The following is a 23,315-nucleotide window of genomic DNA, read 5'->3' as shown; positions in this document are numbered from 1 at the left end:
CTTCAAACACAGCAGGCACATACTGTACATACATTTCCTTAATTAAAAATATAACTTCCTCTTGAAACTTCATTGAGAACATAATGACATTCCTCACTCCATTTGAACAGCTGACAAAAGAAATTTGACAATCTGAAGCCTTGGCTCCTAACGTTATACCTTCAGTTAATGCAATAAGACGACTGTTAACCAAGAGCGCTAATAATGACTTAGGATTCAAAACCAATTAAAGTGATCTTTTCGAAGCTGTAAACAATCATTTCATTGAGATTTACACAGAAACAATGTATGTACTGTGTTGCCACTATTGTAAATCCAAGATATAAGGACTGATATTTCGATGCAGCGGTTAAATCACTGGCACTCAAAATGTTACATGCTCAGTTGGAACTTGCATCGAGCTAAATACAAACAAGGGACTTGCACAGAAAAACCATAGAAAAAGGCCAAGATAAACAAATCTATATTACTAAATGACAGTTTAATTTATGCACGGCGGACGCACCGAAGCGCATGCGCACTGCGCCCCAGAGTCAAATGCAGCGGCTTCCCAGAGTCAGTAGGTGGCGCCCAAACAACACAACCTGTAAACTAAACTTGCTCTAATCCACTGTGCCAGCAGTGTGTGTGGCATGTTTGAATCACATAACGGTAATTCAGTAAAACAGAAACAAAAACGAGACCGCATGGATAAAAAACAATAAATGGAGGCTCCTACAACGCGCTTCACAAACACCAGAAGCAAAAAAGTCATGGCTCCAAAACGAAACACCTCAAGTAACTGAAATAAAAAAAACGAGCCCGTATGGATAAAAACAATGAACGAAAGTGCCTACAACGCGCCTCTGAAACAGCAGACGCAAAGGGGTTACGGCTCCAGAAACAAAGAGCTCAACGATTACAAATACAAAACCGAGCCCGTATGGATGAAAACAATGAACGAAGGCACCTACAATGTGCTTCTGAAACACTACATGCAAGAGAAGCACGGACCCAAAACAAAACTGCAGAACTACAAAGGGCTACAAAGTCCTTAAAAAGGTTTAAGACGTTCAGTATTCCAACAAAGGAAAAGCCAAAGACAGGAATGACGGACAGACGCTGAACAATTCTGCCAGTTAGCTGAGAACGCATTCTATAATGAGTCCACTGTTCATAAAAATTCATTGGGATCAATGAGTGTCATTTGCAGTCATTGTTATTCACTTGACTTCCTTGAAGAAAAAAATGGCAGTACAACTGATGAGTTTACACGTTGTTGTCAAAGAGGTCAAGTTAAGCTGCCTCCTTTGGATAAATATCTTGAATATTTACGGAAGCTTTTGACTAACAATGTACCAGATAATTAAAAACTTTATGGAATGCATTAGATCCTACAATAGTTCATTTGCCTTTGCGTCTACCGGGGTAAATATCAAGCCACCACCTGAGAATGGCCCATACTGCTTTCGCATGTGTGGACAAATATTGCATTGGGTTGGAACAGTGCACCCTGAGCCAAATCACCAAATCATCAAATGTACGTGTTAGATCTAGATGACGCAATGTATCAACCACAGAGCTAATAATGAGAAACGTAGCTGAAGTCATAAACAATCACCCATTAGCAAACTCTATAAAAATGCTACATGCGGTTGAAAAAGAAGCCAATCCAAAAGCAGAGACGGACGGTGTGGCACCAACTACAATTGCCTTAGTGCTAATAAAGGACAAAGAACAGGATCCGAGACGATACAATGTTCCCATCGTTAATGAAGTGGCAATTGTGTTTCAAAGTAATGACGGTGAACCTCCGTTTCACCGCGATATCGTCATGCATTTACGTCCTGATGAAACCAACCAACCTAAATTCCAACGCGTGGACATTTGTTTTCCTAAATTTGATACTTTGACAACCCCTTTTTGTTTCCAACTGGCCAGGAAGGATGGAGTGCTGGAATTTGCAGATATAAAAAAAATCAAGCACAGATCACGGGTATCAATGAAAGAACATTTTTCCTACAGACTCTCAGTAAGAGATGAGTTTAATCCATTAATCAATGCATGAAAGCTAACTCAACAATACATAGGTGATGTTTACGTTCGAGCTGAATCAAATGATCTCCAATGGATTAAAAACAACCAACCTGCACTGAGGGCCGATAACTACAAGTCGCTGATGGAGTACATAAATCGTGATGCGGACGTGGTGGATCACCCTGCTGGAAAAGCGGTTATTATGAGTGCAGCGTGCACGCCGGGTTGTACATTATATATGCACAGATGCCAGAGGCAACAGGCAAGTTGTTCACACTACCACCGCTGCCAAAAGCGAGACTGCATGGATAAAAACAATACACGAAGGCGCCTACAACGCGCTTCTGAAACACGCCTCATGACTAGCAGAATCGTACGTCAACGTCGCCGCCATACTGTGAGTGGCACTGTGGACGCACCCACCCTCCATGATATTTCATCCCTACAAATATCGGAGGGAACAGAAAGTGATTGCCATTCTTGGATTTGCGATTCTTTCGAGAATCGCGGGGTTGCTGGTTCTTGAAGAAAACACATGGACACCTTGGGTAACAGCCAGATGACAACAGGGGTGAGAGAAGAAAAAAAAAAAAAAAAAAAAAAAAAATCAAATGTAAAAGAATGGTTGTTGGTTTTACCTCGCATTAACTTTAACACTGTGTTATTTAAGACATACTATGCAATATTGTGGGATTTTATACATATGTTTTTCCTTGTAATCTTTTAGGATCAGCCTGTACGTATTTACAAATTGTTAAACTGTGTTGTCGTTAGTTATTAGTTAAACAGTCAGCATCCCCTGTGTTAAACACAACCCTTTTAAAGACCACTAGTTTTCATCTAGCAACTGAGCTAACTATACTCTATGCTTCTTGTCTTTATATTTTAGATTGGTGCATGTTAACTAAATAGTTTCATATATAAATACTTAAAAATAATTGTATACATTTTTTTACACTATTTTTTTTAATATAAATTACTTTGAAAAATGCTGCCTGCTAAGTAAATGATTACAATACTGTGTTAGGATATAGCGGCTTGGATAATGACTGACTGACTGACAAAGCAACATTTAATACATTTGTAAAACATGTAAAGGATCAAACGATTCAGTTTATTTACTGTAAAAAAAGAGACAGGGATATTAAGGTCCTCTGGTCTCTAGAAAAAAGAAAAAAAATGACTGCATTTACTTTGTTTGAGCAATCACGGACAATTTTGTTTTTCTTATGACCATTATAGTTAGAAAGTGCCAGTGTGTTGCATGGCTTATTTCTCTTTGTTTACATTGCTTTTGTAAGAGAGTTAATCACATTAATTAAAATCACTGTTTTCACTCGAGTCTCTTAAGCTATAATTAGCAACTTGTAAAATTTATGATTTACAGTGAAAAAGTAAAAATATTATATATAATAAAATATTTTTAAAAAACAGCAAATACAGTACTGACATGCATTCAAACACCAAACACTTTTACCCTATGCTCAAATACCATATAGTTATTTTTACTATAAAGACTGACAGCCCTGGTAAAAGCCATTTGCAGGTCTATCTTTTATATATGAAAGATGGAACTGAATATACTGCTATATATGTATGCATGCTAGTCGGCAGGTGCCGGGATTTCTGTCAGAAACACCAATCCCAAGGAATGAAAATCCACTGAAATTCTCGAACAACAACTGGCATTGGTTTCATACCATTTCCAAAGTAGTATTCAAGTTCCTGTTAGCCCCTTGTACTAGCATGTACAGCAAGAGATTATTCAGTGCGGCTTTTAATGTGATCAACGAAAAGACACAGAATTTCCTGCAACTAGGCAGAGATGCTCTTGTTCATTTGGAAAAACCTACACATCATGCTAAAAAATAGAACAGAATGATAAACATCCAGAAAAAAAGTTAGTAATTTCTTTACAATTGAACGCTTTTCCATTTTCAAACTTTTAATTCTTTCAGTTGTAGTTAAGATTTATTCCATCAAAAAGAAAGAAAAAAATATATACCATTTAATACTGCAGCCTGCAACAACAAGGATCAGACAGCCAGTCAAATGTGGCTGAATCATTTATTTCAATGATTGTAAAGCTTCAAACGTTATAGTTATTCTTAAGTGGTACTGCTTATTCCACTGTCATTGTATCATTTTACCTTTTATTCAATTTTCATTATTTCAATTATTGTTGAATTTGGTTCACCATAAAGAAAGAAAACTTATTTAAAGCAACAGCCTGCAAAACTACTTCCCATATAAGCAACAGGTACCCAGCCAAATGTGTCAGATGTCATTTATTTTTAATTATGGAATGTGGCATGAAAAATTGTTATACAAATAAATGTTAACATTTCACTGCTATTCTTATTCAGACAGATCAAGTCTCATTTCTATTTGTATTTTATAAATGTGTATTTTGGCATCGGCAGATAATACACAGACATTATCAGATATTGATATTGGGCCAGAATTACCATATTGGTGCCATCCATCCATCCATTTTCCAACCCGCTGAATCCGAACACAGGGTCACGGGGGTCTGCTGGAGCCAATCCCCCAGCCAACACAGGGCACAAGGCAAGGAACCAATCCTGGGCAGGGTGCCAACCCACCGCAGGACACACACAAATACACCCACACACCAAGCACACACTAGGGCCAATTTAGCATCGCCAATCCACCTAACCTGCATGTCTTTGGACTGTGGGAGGAAACCAGAGCGCCCGGAGGAAACCCATGCAGACACGGGGAGAACATGCAAACTCCATGCAGGGAGGACCCGGGAAGCGAACCCGGGTCTCCTAACTGCGAGGCAGCAGCGCTACCACTGCGCCACCGTGCCGCCCCATATTGGTGCATCCCTACAAAAAACAATTTCCAGAAAATCACTTGCTTTTATTTAGTTTATGTATTATAAGCTGATCTTTTAAAATAATATTAACAATACTTGCAGACACTGTAATAAACCATATACCAAATGACATAAAAATTAACTTTTAATGAACACTACTTAAAATATTTCAAATGTGCAAAACTGCTCAAAAATATTAATCACCAAAAACCTGCTTACTAAAAATTGATACTTTAGTTTTACTTGTAGTGCATATTTGGAGATCACTGAATTTTTACTGATTTAGTATTGCAAAATCTGTCACATATTATGGGATAGAAAGACAAGCTTATCTACATTCTCAGGCTTGAGCAATGCTCTATGCCAAAGTAAAAATGGTTCCACCTGTGCTAAATGCCCTTTCAGATGGGGTAGTAATTGTAGGAATATACAGTCATGGCCGAAATTATCGGCACCCCTGGAATTTTCCTTGAAAATGCACCATTTCTCCCAGAAAACTGTTGCAATTACAAATGTTTTGGTATACACGTGTTTATTTCCTTTATGTGCATTGGAACAACACAAAAAAACAAAGAAAAAAAGCCAAATCTGACATTTCACACAAAACTGAAAAACCGGGCTGGACAAAATTACTGGCATCCTCTAAATATTTGGTTGCACGCCCTTTGGAAAAAATAACTGAAATCAAGCGCTTCCGATAACCAGATTTGAAGGGCGCCTTCTCCCAACAGCAATTTTGAGATCTCTCCATAAGTGTTCAATCGGATTTAGATCAGGACTCATTGCTGGCCACTTCAGAACTCTCCAGCGCTTTGTCTTCAACCATTTCTGAGTGCTTTTAGAGGTATGTTTGGGGTCATTGTCCTGCTGGAACACCCATGACCTCTGACGTAGACTCAGCTTTCTGACACTGGGCCCCACATTGTGCCCCAATATCTTTTGGTAGTCTTCAGATTTCATGATGCCTTGCACACAGTCAAGGCATCCAGTGCCAGAGGCAGCAAAACATCCCCAAAACATCTTAGAACCTTCACCATGTTTGACTGTAGGTACTGTGTTCTTTTCTTCGTAGGCCTCATTCCGTTTTCTGTAAACAGTAGAATGATGAGCTTTACCAAAAAGCTCTACCTTGGTCTCATCTGTCTACAAGACGTTCGCCCAGAAGGATTTTGGCTTCCTCAAGTACATTTTGGCAAACTCCAGTCTGGCTTTTTTATGTTTCTGTGTCAGCAGTGGGGTCCTCCTGGCTCTCCTGCCATAGCGTTTCATTTCGTTCAGATGTAGACGGATAGTTCGAGCTGACACTGTTGCACCCTGAGTCTGCAGAACAGCTTGCATATGTTTTGAAGTTGATTGGGGTTGTTTATCCACCATTCGGACTATCCTTCGTTGCAGTCTTTTATCAATTTTTCTCTTCCGTCCACGTCCAGGGAGATTAGCTACAGTGCCATGTGTTGTAAACTTCTTGATTATGTTGCGCACAGTGGACAAAGGAACATGAAGATCTCTGGAGATGGACTTGTAGCCTTGAGATTGTTCATATTTTTCCACAATTTTTGTTCTCAAGTCCTCAGACAATTCTTTCTGTTCTCCATGCTTAGTGTGGCACACTCAGACACACAACAGAAAGGTTGAGTCAACTTTTCTCCATTTTAACTGGCTTCATGTGTGATTGCTATATTGCCAGCACCTGTTTCTTGCCACAGGTGAATTCAAACAAGCATCATATGCTTGAAATAAAATGATTTACCCACAATTTTGAAAGGGTGCCAATAATTTTGTCCGGCCCATTTTTGGAGTTGTGTGTGACATGTCAGATTTGGCTTTTTTTTTCTGTTTTTTTGTGTTGTTCCAATGCACATAAAGGAAATAATCATGTATATACAAAAACATTTGTAATTGCAATAATTTTCTATGAGAAATGGTGCATTTTCTAGGAAAATTTCAGGGGTGCCGATAATTTCGGCCATGACTGTATATTTCTTTGTAAAATGGCACTCTCAAGGTAAATTGGTTTTATTGGTTTTCCACCATTGTAGAGGATTACATTTACTGTTTGCATCAGCCATCTGCAGAATGTTTTCCAGGTCTTTCTTAGTTGCAAACCTGTTGGCAAAGCCAATTTGTAAGCTTTTGGAGCTTTCTTAACCATGCTATACTTTTAACATTTTGGGAAATATTATTATGTACCCATGGGTCTTTAATGACCTGGCATACAGACACACAAAATGTATAAATTAAGCCACAAATAACCACAGTGTGCAAACTTATTGAATACCTCTCCCATAAACACTATACATTTATAAACTAGCTTTTAATATTTCCTACAAAGCATAGAACAACAAATTAGACAGTCATATTGTGCTAGTCGGCACAAAAATCACACATCACAGTTAAATTTTTGTTATCTTTGCAATAAAAAGGCTCCTGGCACATAGAGCAGCAGTCATTTTTTTCTGCAGTCCAGTGATAACTGGACATGTATGGCACCTTCTGTGTTTTTATGTCCAATTTTGCTTCTATAAGATGCTGTTTCAGGTGATGTGGCTTGTGTTGCTGCACTCTGAGCAGCTCCTGGTCTCAGTTTTTCCCCTCTACAATTTCCTGCCAATAACATTCATGATCTGATGTAGAAGTATCACTCTGGACTGCCTCACTATGTGTTGTTCGTTTGTCTCCCAGTTGCCTGCTCGAGTCTCTCTGACTCCTCATCTACAATCAATGACAGGACTCTTTAAAGGGCTTGTGGTCCTGATTAAGTGTTACCGCATTTCTTTTTTTATCTATTAGCTGTATGAACTCAAATTCATAGATAATAATAAGATAAAATCTCAAAAGTAATAAACATTATAGATACAAAGAAAACACGAAAAAACATGTCTTGTTCAAGTGCTGTTTTCAAACATAGCAATCAAAATACACATGTAAGAATGAAGACACTTTACCTTGTAGAAATTTAAACTGATACTGTGTAGTGGCCAGGTGTCTTTGGAAAGAATACCTAATTACTTTCCCCTTACAAAGGTTTACTCTCTGAGGTTTGTAAGCATTTGTTTACTACAGATCTTATTAATATAGTGCTACAGTGCCAGACAGTCACTGTATATGCTAGTGTGGTTGCTCTTCAGGTGTGCAAAATGGTTGCTTGTGTTATCACCTTTTACATTAATGCGTCTCTTGCAAAGTTTACATATTATGTTAATTAGGCCAGTCTTTGCTCAGATAGCAGACCACCTTCCATTACAATTCGAAACAGAGGTAACATTCTTGTTTTGCAAGCACACACGTACACTCAACAACAAGAGTGAGCTGATGAATTTGCGTCACACATAGGTGGCGAAATCAGATTATAAGTATTATTATTATTATTATTATTTAAAGAGCTATCCTATCTATCTTAATGTAGCCCTGTTATTTCTCCCGGTTGGGCAGCTGAAATGCCAAAATTTTTGTATTTCTTTTTTTTTTATTTTCTTGCTTTATAGTCATTCTGGTGTGAGTTCAGACCTGTCTGTTTTTAATTATTTATTTACAGTACTTATCTACCAATCCGATTATTTAATTAAAGAGTTTCTGTAAGAAGCCAAATTTCACCCGGGGACACAAAGTTCCTTCCTTCCTTCCTTTCTATCTAATACACCACACTCTTCATTAAGCAGTAATATCCCTTATGAAATTATGCCAAACGCAGCCTTTAAAGGATTAGATTACTATAAATCCAAGACTGATAACATTTTTATTTAAAAAAAACAAAAAAACAGAGTTGGTTGTGCTTTGCAATAAATATGTCAATATTTTCATGTTTCTTTGGTTGCATGTAATAGCTGGTACAGACACAGCAACAAACATGATGGCTGCCACTCCTGGCAATGTTGCTATAATTGACAATTCAAAATGCCGCAATGTGAATCTGTTCAGTGTCATGGGTAAACAGCACCATTCTAACACACCCAGTGGGAAATCTGAAGTGTGTACTCTTATGTAGTGGGAGATACTAATAAGACAATTCAGAGAAAATTCTACTATCCACACTCATTGAATTGTAATGTAATGTTGACTTTCAATCTCTTGCAATAATATAAAAAAAAAAAAAAAAAAAAAAAAAATTATTTTTTGTGGCCAAATTGCATTTGGTGCTATATGATACATGCCTAAAGTGCTTAGTTTGCATTTCATTTTCATAAAAATATACAGCTTATTATTAACTGCTTGTAGGGTGGACCAAATTAACAGTAGTCTCCTAAAAACCTTAGCCAAAAATTCACATAAACACCAAAAACTGGGAAGGTCACAAGTGGGAATTCAAATATCTCAAATTTACACATTTGTGTTCATTTTTTTGGTGATATCAAGGGCCAAGGCATTACCATTCATCCCTTTTTCCCTCTAAAAAAGTTAACTGAAAATTATTTTTATTATGTCATTCTACTGCACGTCTCCACTGCATGTTTCCTCTCCTTAAACAAACCGTTCATGTCATGTAGACTCCCAGTGACTCAAAGAGAGCAGCTTGTTGACTGACTGGTTAACAGACTACCCTGCTTGCACAGCATTGGTAATTGACTGAATACTATCACACAATTGTTTAAAATGAAAAAAGAAAAAAAAAAGACCTGCCACTAACTCTGCACAACACCCCCACCCCTCCTAACCCATTGCTGCTTTAATAAGATAGCATAAATGCCAGTGATACATTGAAATCCAGCATGCTGAAGGAAAACTCTAGCTATGGCTTTGACAGATGCACAAGAATGAAAACTAAAAGATTCTGCTCAATACCCATCTTCTGCTCTTTTGATCTCTGGGCACAATTATTGAGGTTCCTTTTCAAAGAATGGGAAAGGACATTATCAGTTCACTTTAAAGGAGTAAGAATGGATATCAGTATATTTTGGTGATAATAGACTATGCAACGTGACTTCAAAATGTCCTCCTCTTTTTCCCTACATGGGAATTACTTATGAAATACTGAGTGACTATGGAAACCATTTCCATACCGAAATTAAATATATTGTGTATATCAGCACATCAATGGAACTCCAGGGGGATGTAAGACCCCAAATTAAACGAGCACAACAATTGTATACTGACCTTCTTTTTCCACTTCAGGCACTGCTTAAAGCATTTATTACTGGAGGACCTCTGTAACTTTAGTCGTATTGGAATCGCTAAAGTGGAAGAATTTTACGGCCATGTCAAGTCGCCCAAGACTTGTTTAACCTGGGGGTTATTATTTTTGGACATTTTACAGAAGGTAGGTAGGTCTCCATAAGTTTTACTGCGACACAAACGCACAGTGTATGAAGTTACTGACATGAGCGATTTGGATAGGAGTAAAATTACAGAGGTCTTTCAGTAAAAATTACTTTATCTTACTTCCTTCATGTAAAACTAATCCAGGCTATAAAAGAGGTCTGCAATAACTGATTAACCTTTAATTGAGGAGTTTAACATCATGAAAGGTAGCCTTAAAGTTGAGAAAAAAAACTTAAAAAGGAAGGAGAGATTTGGAAAGCTAAAGCATCAGGAGGGTGGGATATTTGAAATTCTGAATAATTTGATTTGACCATTAAATATTACTAATATTCCATTAAGTATTCCAAGATGTTTCTTCCAAACACTTAAAGAATAAATCTCACAACATCAAAGTCACTAATCTGACATTGTTTTTTTGTTTTTTGCAAACCTGATTTAAAACTTGCATTGCTACAAAAGAACTTTGAAGAGTTTGTGTAAATATCCTGAAAATGCCCTAAATAATTACTTTTCACAGAAATCATACACAATGCAAATTGAAACAAGTTCTGTGTACTGTAATTTTGAGATTTACTTACAAGTAAATAAAGAGTTAAAAAGCACAGAACACAGTACATACCAGTGAAGCGGTGCGAATAGTAGCAAAATGTTCTCTGTTTCTGTGATGAGATTTGTGCCTTGGAGTCTGTGCAGGTGGAGATTGTGGTTCACATGGTCTCCCACATGGATCAGTATCATCTTGATAGCTCTCTTCATCCTGAAAAACAGAATACACTATTAATTAAATAGTAAAATTAAGTGTACATTTATCACTGATTTATCAAATGCATAAACGTACCAAGATAACGTAATCCAAAAAAGTTGACTAATTTGGGGAGGGGGAGAGGATGTAGTGTTATTTGTTTACACCATATAACATCATTACACATCCTAGTAAAGAGCAAGGGCATAAGCTTTTACTCATAAGAAGGAATATATTTATTTAAATTGCAATATAGACAGTGAGCCAGGCTTCAAAGCAAAGAAGTAAAAAGAAAGAGGTCCACATTTGGATAACAGTCATCTAGCGATATCTAGGGTGTGGAGCAGGGCAAGCAGTGGTAGAAACCAGCAAGTCAATATGTAAATAACCAGCACTGAAGCAGTGGATGGTAATCAGTAAGCATATTTTCTTACTGTGAAGGAATTAATGAGAGGATTAATGTTCATTAAAAGGGAGGAACACATTTTAAGTAAAAAAGTACATGCAGAGAGTTTGAAAGCAATAAGAGGGGTGACAGGGTTAGGGAAACAATCAGCCTGGGAAACAGCCAGGGGAAAAGAAAACTTTAGAAAGACAGACACACAACAGGGATCCGCGGGCGGAATGTATTACAGGAGGTTAAGGTGCTAGCAGATCTTAAATAACTGCAGTAGTTTCTTAAATTGTATTTGATCTCTTAATTTTAATAATTTAAGTCAAATAATTTAACATTTAATTATAGGTTACACAATTCTGAAATCCAATCCCAAATTTTAATAATAATGCCAATACAATGCAAGTTGATGTTAGACCTTTTGGAGGGAAACTTAATGAGCTGGGCCTTCTTGAAGACTACATTTATAAGAGATGTCAGCAATCCAGAAGCTCGAGCCCATGGTAGCTGAATTTGAGGAGGAGATGGCTAGCCCATGTGATGTAGGGAACTGGCAAACTTAGCCTAGGTGTCACTTAGAGAGATAGCGTTTATCCCTATAGTAGTGTGGGAAGAGACGCCAGACCACGCAAGCAGAGACTGGTGGGTCACATTTGGGCATGATGCAGGGGCATCAATTCCAAAACTGGAAGTGTAAAACAATTTTCAGGACCTTGTGGATCAACAGTGATTCTCACTCTGAAATCTCTGAGGTGTTAGGCAGGTATGAGAAGCTTCATCATGTCACCTCAAAACATATTCCTTGTATACAATACAATACAGTTTATTTTTGTATAGCCCAAAATCACACAGGAAGTGCCGCAATGGGCTTTAACAGGCCCTGCCTCTTGACAGCCCCCCAGCCTTGACTCTCTAAGAAGACAAGGAAAATCTCCCAAAAAAACCTTGTAGGGAAAAAATGGAAGAAACCTTGGGAAAGGCAGTTCAAAGAGAGACCCCTTTCCAGGTAGGTTGGGCGTGCAGTGGGTGTCAAAAGAAGGGGGTCAAAACAATACAATGCAGTACACAGAACAGAACAATGTATGAGAGAAGTACTAATAGTGGGGGACTAAGACACAGGTTTACTCCAGAGACATAGTCTTGCATAGTGTGTTGCTTTCCATATGCACAGGTGGGAGGGCTCTCTGAAATAGTAGATAGGTTTGTGGCTAGAACGGGAATAGTCATTTTTTTATATTGGTAAAAATGACACAAGTAAGGGCAGGATGTCAGATGCAGTAATGCACATATACAGAGTTAGATGTCAAGCTGAACAGCACAACCAACAAGGTATTCTTCTCCAAAATACTGCCTCTAACGTGCACAAAAACCATGTAAGATCAAGGCGATTACAAAGTTTAAAACATGGCTCAAATCTTGATGTTGAGTAGGACACAGGTTTACAGGGTGTTGGAGCTCTTTCTGGAAGAGATGGGACTCATTATGCTATGTCATCATATATTTGAATCAGAGGGGCCCTAATTTATGGGGGAGGTGTATGAGCAAAGTAGTCTGGGATTATATAAACTAGGAAACGGATGTAGTGGGGGGTTGTCTGGGGTGTTGCAGGGAGTTTAGGACAGGCCAGGTTTATAACTTCAAATGAAGGGATGAACAGTAGTGAAAGAGCAAATACACACTTTAACATAATTTCTAGCCCAAAGTGAAAGTAAAGTAAAATAAACAAATTAAAAACTGCTTACTTTAATGCTAGGAGTATCAAAAAATGAATCAATGAGTTGGAGTTGTATATAGCAGAGCATAATTATTATACAGCAGTAACAGAAACCTAGTTAAATAACAGAGGTGGATGAGTATAATATACAGTAGATGTCTATAAAAGCATTTTTTGGAAGGATAGATTAAAACAGAAAGAGGGTGCAATTTAAGTAAAACAAAATTTAAATGCAGGTCTTTACCAACTGTATAATGAGCCACATTATAGTGAGGACATCCAAATTTGACTAGAAAGTATTAGGGATAGAGGCCTTATTTTAGGAGTGTGTTTTAGATCCTCAAATGCAGAATGTAAATTTCAAAGTGCATCTTTTAATAATATTAAATAGAAAAGTTTCAAGGGAGATATTATAGTCATTGGGGACTTTATTTATCCAAGTATTAATTTGGGTAGCCTTATAAATAGCAGAGTACAACAGTAAGAGTTTTTAAACATAATTAGTAATAGTATGTTGACATACAAACAAGAGGGGGAACCAGTCTATATTTACCATTTTGTAACAGCCAGGATAATTCAGGGTGTAGAGGTGACTGAACCATTAAATACATTCCACAATATTTTCTCATAGTGTCTTCACAGACTGCAGATGCAAAAACTAAAACTGCCAAATTTAACTTTTGTACGACAAATTTTGAGCAGATGTGAAAAAGTCTAAAAGGGACAAACTGGAATGAGCTCATCAAGTGTACAAACATTCGATGAGCTCTGCATCAGATTTTATAGTTTAATATATGAGGGGGGACCCAAAAATAACCGGAAATAAATAAATAACCTAACAACAACAAAATTCCGGTTATTTTTGGGTCCCCCCTCGTATAATGCAGCACAAGTTCATCCTGAAATATGGAAGAAATTATTAAGGCATGGCAAGAACAGGAGTGTTAGTGAACAGTCAACATAGGTTCAGACAAGGCAGGCTGTGTTTTAGTACCCTAAGTTCTTGTCTATAAGCCGCAGCTTATCTAAGGAAAAAAGTTGTGAAAATGAAAAAATAGAATATCGGCTTATACATAAGTCCGGCTTATACATCCATCGCGGGGGTTGCGTTCCAGAGCCACCCGCGAAATAAGAATATCCGCGAAGTAGAAACCATATGTTTATATGGTTATTTTTATATTGTCATGCTTGGGTCACAGATTTGCGCAGAAACACAGGAGGTTGTAGAGAGACAGGAACGTTATTCAAACACTGCAAACAAACATTTGTCTCTTTTTAAAAAGTTTAAACTGTGCTCCATAACAAGACAGAGATGACAGTTCCGTCTCACAATTAAAAGAATGCAAACATATCTTCCTCTTCAAAGGAGTGAAGCAAACAAATCAATATGTCTGTTTGGCTTTTAAGTATGCGAAGCACCGTGCCACAAAGATGTTGAAGGCGGCAGCTCACACCCCCTCCGTCAGGAGCAGACAAAGAGAGAGAGAGGGAGAGTTTGTTTTTCAGTCAAAAATCAATACGTGCCCTTCGAGCTTTTAAGTATGCGAAGCACTGTGCAGCATGTCTTTTCAGGAATCAGCTTTACAAAAGATAGCAACGTGAAGATAATCTTTCAGCATTTTTAGACGAGCGTCCGTATCGTCTAGGTGTGCAAACAGCCCCCCTGCTCAATCCCCATACGTCAGGATCACAGATAGTCAGTGCAAGAGAGACAGAAAAGTAAGCCGGGTAGCTTCTCAGCCATCTGGCAATAGCGTCCCTTGTATGAAATCAACTGGGCAAACCAACTGAGGAAGCAAGTACCAGAAATTAAAAGACCCATTGTCCGCAGAAATCCGCGATATATATTTAAATATGCTTACATATAAAATCACAATTTAAATGACCGCTACGCGCTCGTGTTGACTCGGCGACGCCCAGAGCAGAAAGAACGCGCTCCGGCCGCTCCAACCGCGCCATGCGGGGAGTGAGAGAGACGCCAATATCTCACACTCTCTCCCCCCTTAAAGAAATTAAATGGGCGCGAGTGAGACCACTGACCTCCCTCCCTTCTATTAGTTATAGGTTATAGTACGTTCGGCTTATCCATGAGTCCGGCTTATCTATGATACGATTTTAAAAATTCGTATGATTTTTGGTCTCCGGCTAATACATGAGTCCGGCTTATAGACAAGAACTTAGGGTAATACGCTGCAATTCTACAAGGAAGCAACAAAGGCATATAATCAGAGAGGTGCATAGGATATTGTTTATGTTGATTTTCAGAAGGCATTTGATAAATCTCCATATTAGAGTTGGGGCTTCAAACTAAAAGAAGTGGATATTCAGTAGTGCCGGGCGGTATACCGGTTCATACCGAAAACCGTTTTTTATTTTTTTTTTATGACATGGATTTTTCTTATACCGCAACACCGGTTTAAATTGCCTAAACGACATTCGGAACGTGGCGCAGCTGGAAACTGTTCAAGTGGGGACCTTTTTCACTGCTACATCGCTAAACACAGATTTGTTGCACAGGGGCTCTTTTTCACTGCTACTCCACTAAATAGGTAGTGGTAGTGTAGGTATTGCGTGGTGAAAACGGACAGAGAACATTCCGAAACTGAAGCTGACGATAAAGTTGAACATAATGACACAGAAGAACTTTTGCCGAAAAAAAGGAATCACGTCCGTTTCCTGGAGATACTTTGGTTTTAAAAGGTCGGATGTGGACCATTATGTTCAAATGTGTAAATACTGTTTCTATACTACTGGATAATACTGCAAGCCAAGTTGTACTTGTTTTATTTGTTTTCAATACAGTGTAATTTACCTGGGTACTGTATAATAGTGTGATGACATGATGACTTTATTCTCAACATTTCTATTTTATTCTTGCCGTTTATGTCAAGATTAAAGTCGACATGTTGACTTTATTCTCGAAATTTGTCATTAAAGTAGAACATCGTAAACTAAACTTCATCATAAAATGAATATTTAATTTACTAGATTTTCTCAAACCCCGTCATAAGTTATATAGCACATTAAATGCTTTGTGTTAAGTGTTCCCCGAGCTTCTTAAACTGACTTCCTCTTGCACTAAGAGGAGGCGCTGGCAGCGATCACCACACAGAATACATTCACTTCATGATATTCCTGCTCTCTGAACATTTAGAAAGCTAAGATAAATACTTGATATAATTTTCATGGTGAAATGCATTAAAGCATGCATTAATCATGTGGGGGCATGGCGGCGTGGAGGTTGCACTGCTGCCTCACAGCAAGGGTGTCTCGGATGTACCCTGCCTTGCATTTGCATGTTTTTCTGGTGGGTTTACTCGGCGTGCTTCAGTTTCCTTTCAAAGTCATATAGGATGTGGGGTTTTGTTATGCTATATTGACCCTGCTAGTGTATGTTTTGCTCGTATTCACCCTGCGATGTACTGGCGATTCGTTCAGGGATGGGCGCAACCCTGAATGGATGGCATAATTAAACATGTATAACGAAGATATTTTTAAAGTTCTGAACACCCCGTGGGCTAAGTTTATAACTAGTTTTAATTTCACAAAGACGTTTATCTTGTGGTGATTGGTTATGTGGAGAAAGAAAAAGGAAGGATAGGAACTGGGGTTTTGGTACGTCAGATAGAGACAGCACGCGTGCAATAAAGAAAGCCCGCTCAGAAGAACATGCATTGAATTCTGTGTTCGTGTCTCCGACCACCAGATCACAAACCCAACATTTACACAATATTTAAGTTAAACCTGTGCGATAGCCATTCATACATCCAGTTTTTTGGAGCCTCGTCACACCTGCCATAAAGTTCTCTACACTGAACATACACCTGGGGACCCCTTACTGCGAGGGAGCAGCACTACCGCCTCACTACCGTGCATGTTCAATACCTGCTTTAATGCATTTCATCATGAAAATGATATCAAGTATTTATCTTAGCATTCTAAATTTTCAGAAAGCAGGAATATCATGAAGTGAATGGATTCTGTATGGTGATCGCTGTCTCCTCTTAGTGCGGAGGAAGTCAGTTTAAGAAGCGTAGTGATTAACAACTGGGTCGGGGAACGCAACACAAAGCATTTAATGTGCTGCATTAATTTATGACGGGGTTTGACAAAATCTAGTAAATTAAACATTTATTTTAGGAAGAAGTTTAGTTTACGACATTCTACTTTAATTATGAAGTAAACTATGAGAATAAAGTGGAAATGTCGACTTTAATTTCAACATATAGTTTGTTTTTTTCTTCACCGTGGCCCTAATACGATTCCGTAGGGCTATACCCCAAATAGCATTATAAATGCAAGTTGCAAGTTTATTATTTATGCATATAGCTTAGTTTGAAGCAAGGTCCATATTAATGCAGTTTGCCTAAATTATGGTTCAGTTGGTAAAGATGTCATCACCAAGTTGCACTTGTTTTATTTTATTTTAATTTGGTGAATACTGTGTAATGCACCTGGGCTTAAAGTCTTGAAGTAATAGTGCAACTATCAGTAATAATTCTATTATTTATTTTATTGTTATTATTTATTAGTTTAAATATAATGCAGTTTAATGATGATAAAGTTGTTTAAAAAGTCACTTTAACGTGTCAGTGGACAGAGATTGTTAACATTAACAGAAAGATTTGTTGGTTTACAAAAAATATTTACTATTTATTCCTTTTCTAAGACATATTCAGTGCAATACAACTTTTGACAAGCACTTCTGGATATTTTACCAAGTCTAAATGCCTCTTTGTATGGTTGAAAATATGTTGTCAAAATTATAGTTTAAGTTTTTACAAAATTTGTTCAATAAAAAGGTTCTATATTTTGACTGCATCTGTCATGCAATGTGATAACTTCTCCATTAGTGCCACCCCCTTGAAAACTATCACTTTATGGGGCAATGCAAACCTGTATTAATACTTGTGTGCACATTAAAATGTTTTTTTTTGTACAATGTACAATACTCTTGACAGTGGAATAGGTTATTCCTAGCCAGTAATTGCAGTGGAAAATGTGGTTAACATCCACTCATGCATGGGGAAAAAAATACCGTCGAATACCGTGAAACCGGCATAATTTAGAAAAATACCGTGATATAGAATTTTGGTCATACCGCCCACCCCTAATATTCAGGCTGTATTGTGTAGAAGGGTGCAAAATTCCCAAAAACACAGCAAACAAAACGTTATCCTGTAAGGAACATTGTTAGAATTAGGTGATGTTAAAAGTAGTGTCACTCAAGGATAGCGGTGGGGCCACTGCATTTTTAAATATATATACAGTGGTGTGAAAAACTATTTGCCCCCTTCCTGATTTCTTATTCTTTTGCATGTTTGTCACACAAAATGTTTCTGATCATCAAGCACATTTAACCATTAGTCAAATATAACATAAGTAAACACAAAATGCAGTTTGAAAATGGTGGTTTTTATTATTTAGGGAGAAAAAAAAATCCAAACCTACATGGCCCTGTGTGAAAAAGTAATTGCCCCCTGAACCTAATAACTGGTTGGGCCACCCTTAGCAGCAATAACTGCAATCAAGCGTTTGTGATAACTTGCAATGAGTCTTTTACAGCGCTCTGGAGGAATTTTGGCCCACTCATCTTTGCAAAATTGTTGTAATTCAGCTTTATTTGAGGGTTTTCTAGAATGAACCGCCTTATTAAGGTCATGCCATAGCATCTCAATTGGATTCAGGTCAGGACTTTGACTAGGCCACTCCAAAGTCTTCATTTTGTTTTTCTTCAGCCATTCAGAGGTGGATTTGCTGGTGTGTTTTGGGTCATTGTCCTGTTGCAGCACCCAAGATCGCTTCAGCTTGAATTGACGAACAGATGGCCGGACATTCTCCTTCAGGATTTTTTGGTAGACAGTAGAATTCATGGTTCCATCTATCACAGCAAGCCTTCCAGGTCCTGAAGCAGCAAAACAACCCCAGACCATCACACTACCACCACCATATTTTACTGTTGGTATGATGTTCTTTTTCTGAAATGCTGTGTTCCTTTTACGCCAGATGTAACGGGACATTTGCCTTCCAAAAAGTTCAACTTTTGACTCATCGGTCCACAAGGTATTTTCCCAAAAGTCTTGGCAATCATTGAGATGTTTCTTAGCAAAATTGAGATGAGCCCTAACGTTCTTTTTGCTTAACAGTGGTTTGCGTCTTGGAAATCTGCCATGCAGGCCGTTTTTGCCCAGTCTCTTTCTTATGGTGGAGTCGTGAACACTGACCTTAATTGAGGCAAGTGAGGCCTGCAGTTCTTTAGACGTTGTCCTGGGGTCTTTTGTGACCTCTCGGATGAGTCGTCTCTGCGCTCTTGGGGTAATTTTGGTCGGCCGGCCACTCCTGGGAAGGTTCACCACTGTTCCATGCTTTTGCCATTTGTGGATAATGGCTCTCACTGTGGTTCGCTGGAGTCCCAAAGCTTTAGAAATGGCTTTATAACCTTTACCAGACTGATAGATCTCAATTACTTCTGTTCTCATTTGTTCCTGAATTTCTTTGGATCTTGGCATGATGTCTAGCTTTTGAGGTGCTTTTGGTCTACTTCTCTGTGTCAGGCAGCTCCTATTTAAGTGATTTCTTGATTGAAACAGGTGTGGCAGTAATCAGGCCTGGGGGTGGCTACGGAAATTGAACTCAGGTGTGATACACCACAGTTAGGTTATTTTTTAACAAGGGGGCAATTACTTTTTCACACAGGGCCATGTAGGTTTGGATTTTTTTTCTCCCTAAATAATAAAAACCATCATTTAAAAACTGCATTTTGTGTTTACTTGTGTTATATTTGACTAATGGTTAAATGTGTTTGATGATCAGAAACATTTTGTGTGACAAACATGCAAAAGAATAAGAAATCAGGAAGGGGGGCAAATAGTTTTTCACACCACTGTAAATAACCTGGATAGGAATATAAACAGCAAGCTGGTTAAGTTTGCCAAAGAGCATGATAGTTTTCATTGTTGTGAAATTGTATTTTAAAAACATTTAAAGTTTTTGTGGTATTAACTTTTTTTTTAACCTTTTTAAATGTTTAATTAAAGCATTTAAAAACATACAGTTGTACTGATAAGTTTAAATACCCTGGCAGAATATGTAAGATGTGTTCCATACTTTGAAGAAAAGATAACTAATCAGGCAAAATTGTTTAATTTATTTTGAATGGAATCCAAGTTAAACTATAATGCATCACAGAATAGCACAACAATTAAACAAAACATAGTAATATGGAAAATGATGAGATGGTTCCTGTTCAAAAACGTTTGCATACCCTTACTTCTTAAAACTGTTTATTGCCTCCCTTTAGCATCCATGATGGCAAGCAGTCTATTATGATAGTTTTTAATGAGGCCCTTGATTTTCTTAGGTTGTAGAGCTTCCCGTTCTTTTGGTGAAAAGCCTCCATGTCTCGTAAATTCCTGGGTTGTCTTGCATGAACTGAACGTCTGAGATTTCCCAAAAGTGGCTCAATGAAATTGTGATGGCCACTTCAGAACTGTCACTTCTCTCTGTTGTAGCCACTGAAGGGTCAACTTGGCCTTGTGTTCTGCATCGTTATCATGTTGGAAGATGCAAATGCATCCCAAGCACAGCTTTCAGACTGATGAATGTAAATTGTCCTCCAATATTTTCCGGTAACAAGCTACACTCAATCTTGCCATTGATTTTCACTAAGTTACCTGTGCTGCTGTAGCTTACACATACCCAGAACATCAGAGATCCATCTATGCTTCACAGTAGGGATAGTGTACTTTTTGTCATGGGCCTTGTGGCATCCTCTCCAAACATAGCGTTAATAGTTATAACCATAAAGTTCAATTTTGGACTCATTCTAAAGAACTTTTTTCCAGAAATTTTAAGGATTGTCTACATGCTGTTTGGCATATTCTAAGTGAGCTATTTTGTGGAGTTGCCACAGTAAAGGATTTTTTTCTTGCAACTCGACCATGCAGCCCATTTTTGTTCAAGTACCTCCTTACTGTGTGTGCATCATGAAACAGCAACACCACTTGGTTGCCAAAAAGCCTGAACCGCAACTAAAATGGCTTGCAGGTTTGTCTTGGCAGCTCAAAAAATGATCACGGCAGATGTGGCTGAAATCTCAGTTGGTCTACCTGAGCAGGTCCTGGTAACAACAGAACCCCTAACTTTGCCCTTTGCTATCAGAGTTTGAACACTACTGACAGGCACTTTCAGATCTCCAGATATCTTTTTATATCCTTTTACTGATTTATACAAATCAACAATCTTTTCTTGCAGGTTCTTTGACAGTTCTTTTGCTTTTCCCATGGCTTGGTATAGAGCAAAGTTAGTGCAATTCTGCATGAATTTATATTGACTATTTATACACACACTGATTATAATCAAAGAGGACACTCTCCCTTAAATACCCTTAATTTGAACCTGTGAGTATATAATCAGCCTTAAACATTCCAGGGTATGTAAACTTTTGATCAGGCCCATTTGGGCGATTTCAGTTATCATTATGATTTCAAAAGGGCACTCACAATTACGTGATAATAATTTGACTCGCCTGAGCACACTCCCTAATTAAAAGGAAAGCTTTCTACCTGATTACTAATATTTTCCAAACAATGGCCAATACTTCACAAATTCTGTCGGATGTCGGAGTATGTACTTATGAGCACAACCGTACATTTAGTATATTTATATTTATATTCTTTCATATTTTTCTAGAAAAACTACTACTTAAAAACAATTGCAATATCAGTACAATATATATATCAGTGATCAGCCATCTTTATTACCCACATATTAACATAGTTATCAGTCTAAATAAACCAATATAGCTCGGGTACTAGTAATTGTGTAAAATAGAGGTTGCCACATTTGTTGTTTATACTATCTATTCGATAAGCAATAACTACATTGAGTGTTTGTGAGTACAAAAAGGCATATACTGAGTCAGACTGAGAGTTATGTAATGAAAATAGGTTAACAGTTAAAGAGTCAGTTTCTCATCCATACATATATTAGAATTATCTACAATTAAAATAAAATCAAAACTTTAAGAAGTCTTAAGGGAGCAAATTCTCAAACAGACATGAAATTGCTGTACTGTATTTAACATTTTATCTACATGAGTTGTTTCTGAAATTAAACAAAGTCAACTATAAATAATAACATTTGAATTTATGTATTAGTTAAGCAATGGTCCATGCTCTTAAGCTCAAATGTGTAAATAAACTGACCGGTTTCAGGTGGATGACTGAGCTGTTAGACATCACAGTGTGGTCACCCTCCATCATATCAAGTTCACTTTTGTCATCTGAAGCATCAGGCAAGCTGTTGACACTGCTGCTCTGGCTGCTGGCACTGATGGACATACTAGGAATAGATTGGTTGCTTCCTACGCTATTAACTGTTCCTGTCTGTCCCACATTGTGTTCAGGCTCCTAGGAAAGAAAAACTAAATCAAGAAAAATCTATTTTTGTTCAAAACATAACTTTTCATTATTTATGTCTTAAAGGAAATTTCTAAATTTTACCAATTACATTACTTACAATGCAGATAATTGAAAAGCACTGCAACATATCTTATACTAATGGAATGTCAACAAAGATTTTAACAAAGAATTTCACTTTCTGTTAATTTCCCACAAGCAATGAACCAGACCATAAATTAAAAAAACACACATTCTCAATTCAACACACTTCGCAGTTTTAGGGATGTTTATGAGCATATTGCGCACCATAAGGTTCAGGAAAACATTATTTTGTAGTGATCCTTGTGGAGCATGCTTATTAAAAGATAATTAAGCCTAAAACGGCTGCCGGCAGGCAGCATGGCCACATTTTAGCTACTTTAGACGGGAGAATCCTTATGAAATAATCAAACAGCAGTGAAGGCTAATTTTTCCTAACCCAATGTTAATTTCAACAGCAGCCATGAATTACAGAGAATATGGTGAATCACCCCTTTTCATGTAGGGACTGTGTGTACTGAATTTTCAAAGCAGAAGAGAGTTTAGCTTAGGCAGCTGTAAGCAGATAGGAACCATTTTCTTTCTGTTGTTTCAGTTCATATGCCTGAACATGTTTAATGAAACAGTACACTGGGAATTTAACATTGTATATATTACTTGACCTGTCATGTTAAAATAACAGATGTTATTGCATGTTCATATCACTTAATAAAGAAGAAGTGATTTAAAGACATGCAAACATTTAAAGATAATTATGATTTGTATAAAAAAACAAACAGAATCCCTGAAGCCTTTGAAAAAAAGTCAAAATGCTGGGCCAGCTTAAATTCCTTTGCACCTCTTCATCAGAATCTTTATTTTACAAATGTGTCAATCAGCACAAGCAGCCTTCTATTCCATCCCCCAAT

The 23,315-nt window shown here is 37.6% G+C and overlaps 1 protein-coding gene across 2 annotated transcripts in view; it reads right to left on the bottom strand.

The window, feature by feature from the left end:
• taok1a (TAO kinase 1a) overlaps positions 1-23,315 on the bottom strand; it is a 276,152-nt gene that overhangs the window by 53,099 nt on the left and 199,738 nt on the right. For both annotated transcript variants that reach the window (XM_028806658.2, XM_051930844.1), the window contains exons 13-14: positions 22,174-22,377; positions 10,737-10,874 (exon numbers count right to left, since the gene is read on the bottom strand). In XM_028806658.2, coding sequence (XP_028662491.2) covers positions 10,737-10,874; positions 22,174-22,377 — 342 coding nt within the window. The remainder of the gene's footprint in view (positions 1-10,736; positions 10,875-22,173; positions 22,378-23,315) is intronic.

Source organism: Erpetoichthys calabaricus, chromosome 8 (assembly GCF_900747795.2).
Source record: "Erpetoichthys calabaricus chromosome 8, fErpCal1.3, whole genome shotgun sequence".
In the NCBI taxonomy this organism is placed as follows: Eukaryota; Metazoa; Chordata; class Cladistia; order Polypteriformes; family Polypteridae; genus Erpetoichthys; species Erpetoichthys calabaricus.
The sequence above is the reverse complement of the archived record's forward strand: the minus strand, read 5'-3'. Positions and strand labels throughout refer to the sequence as shown.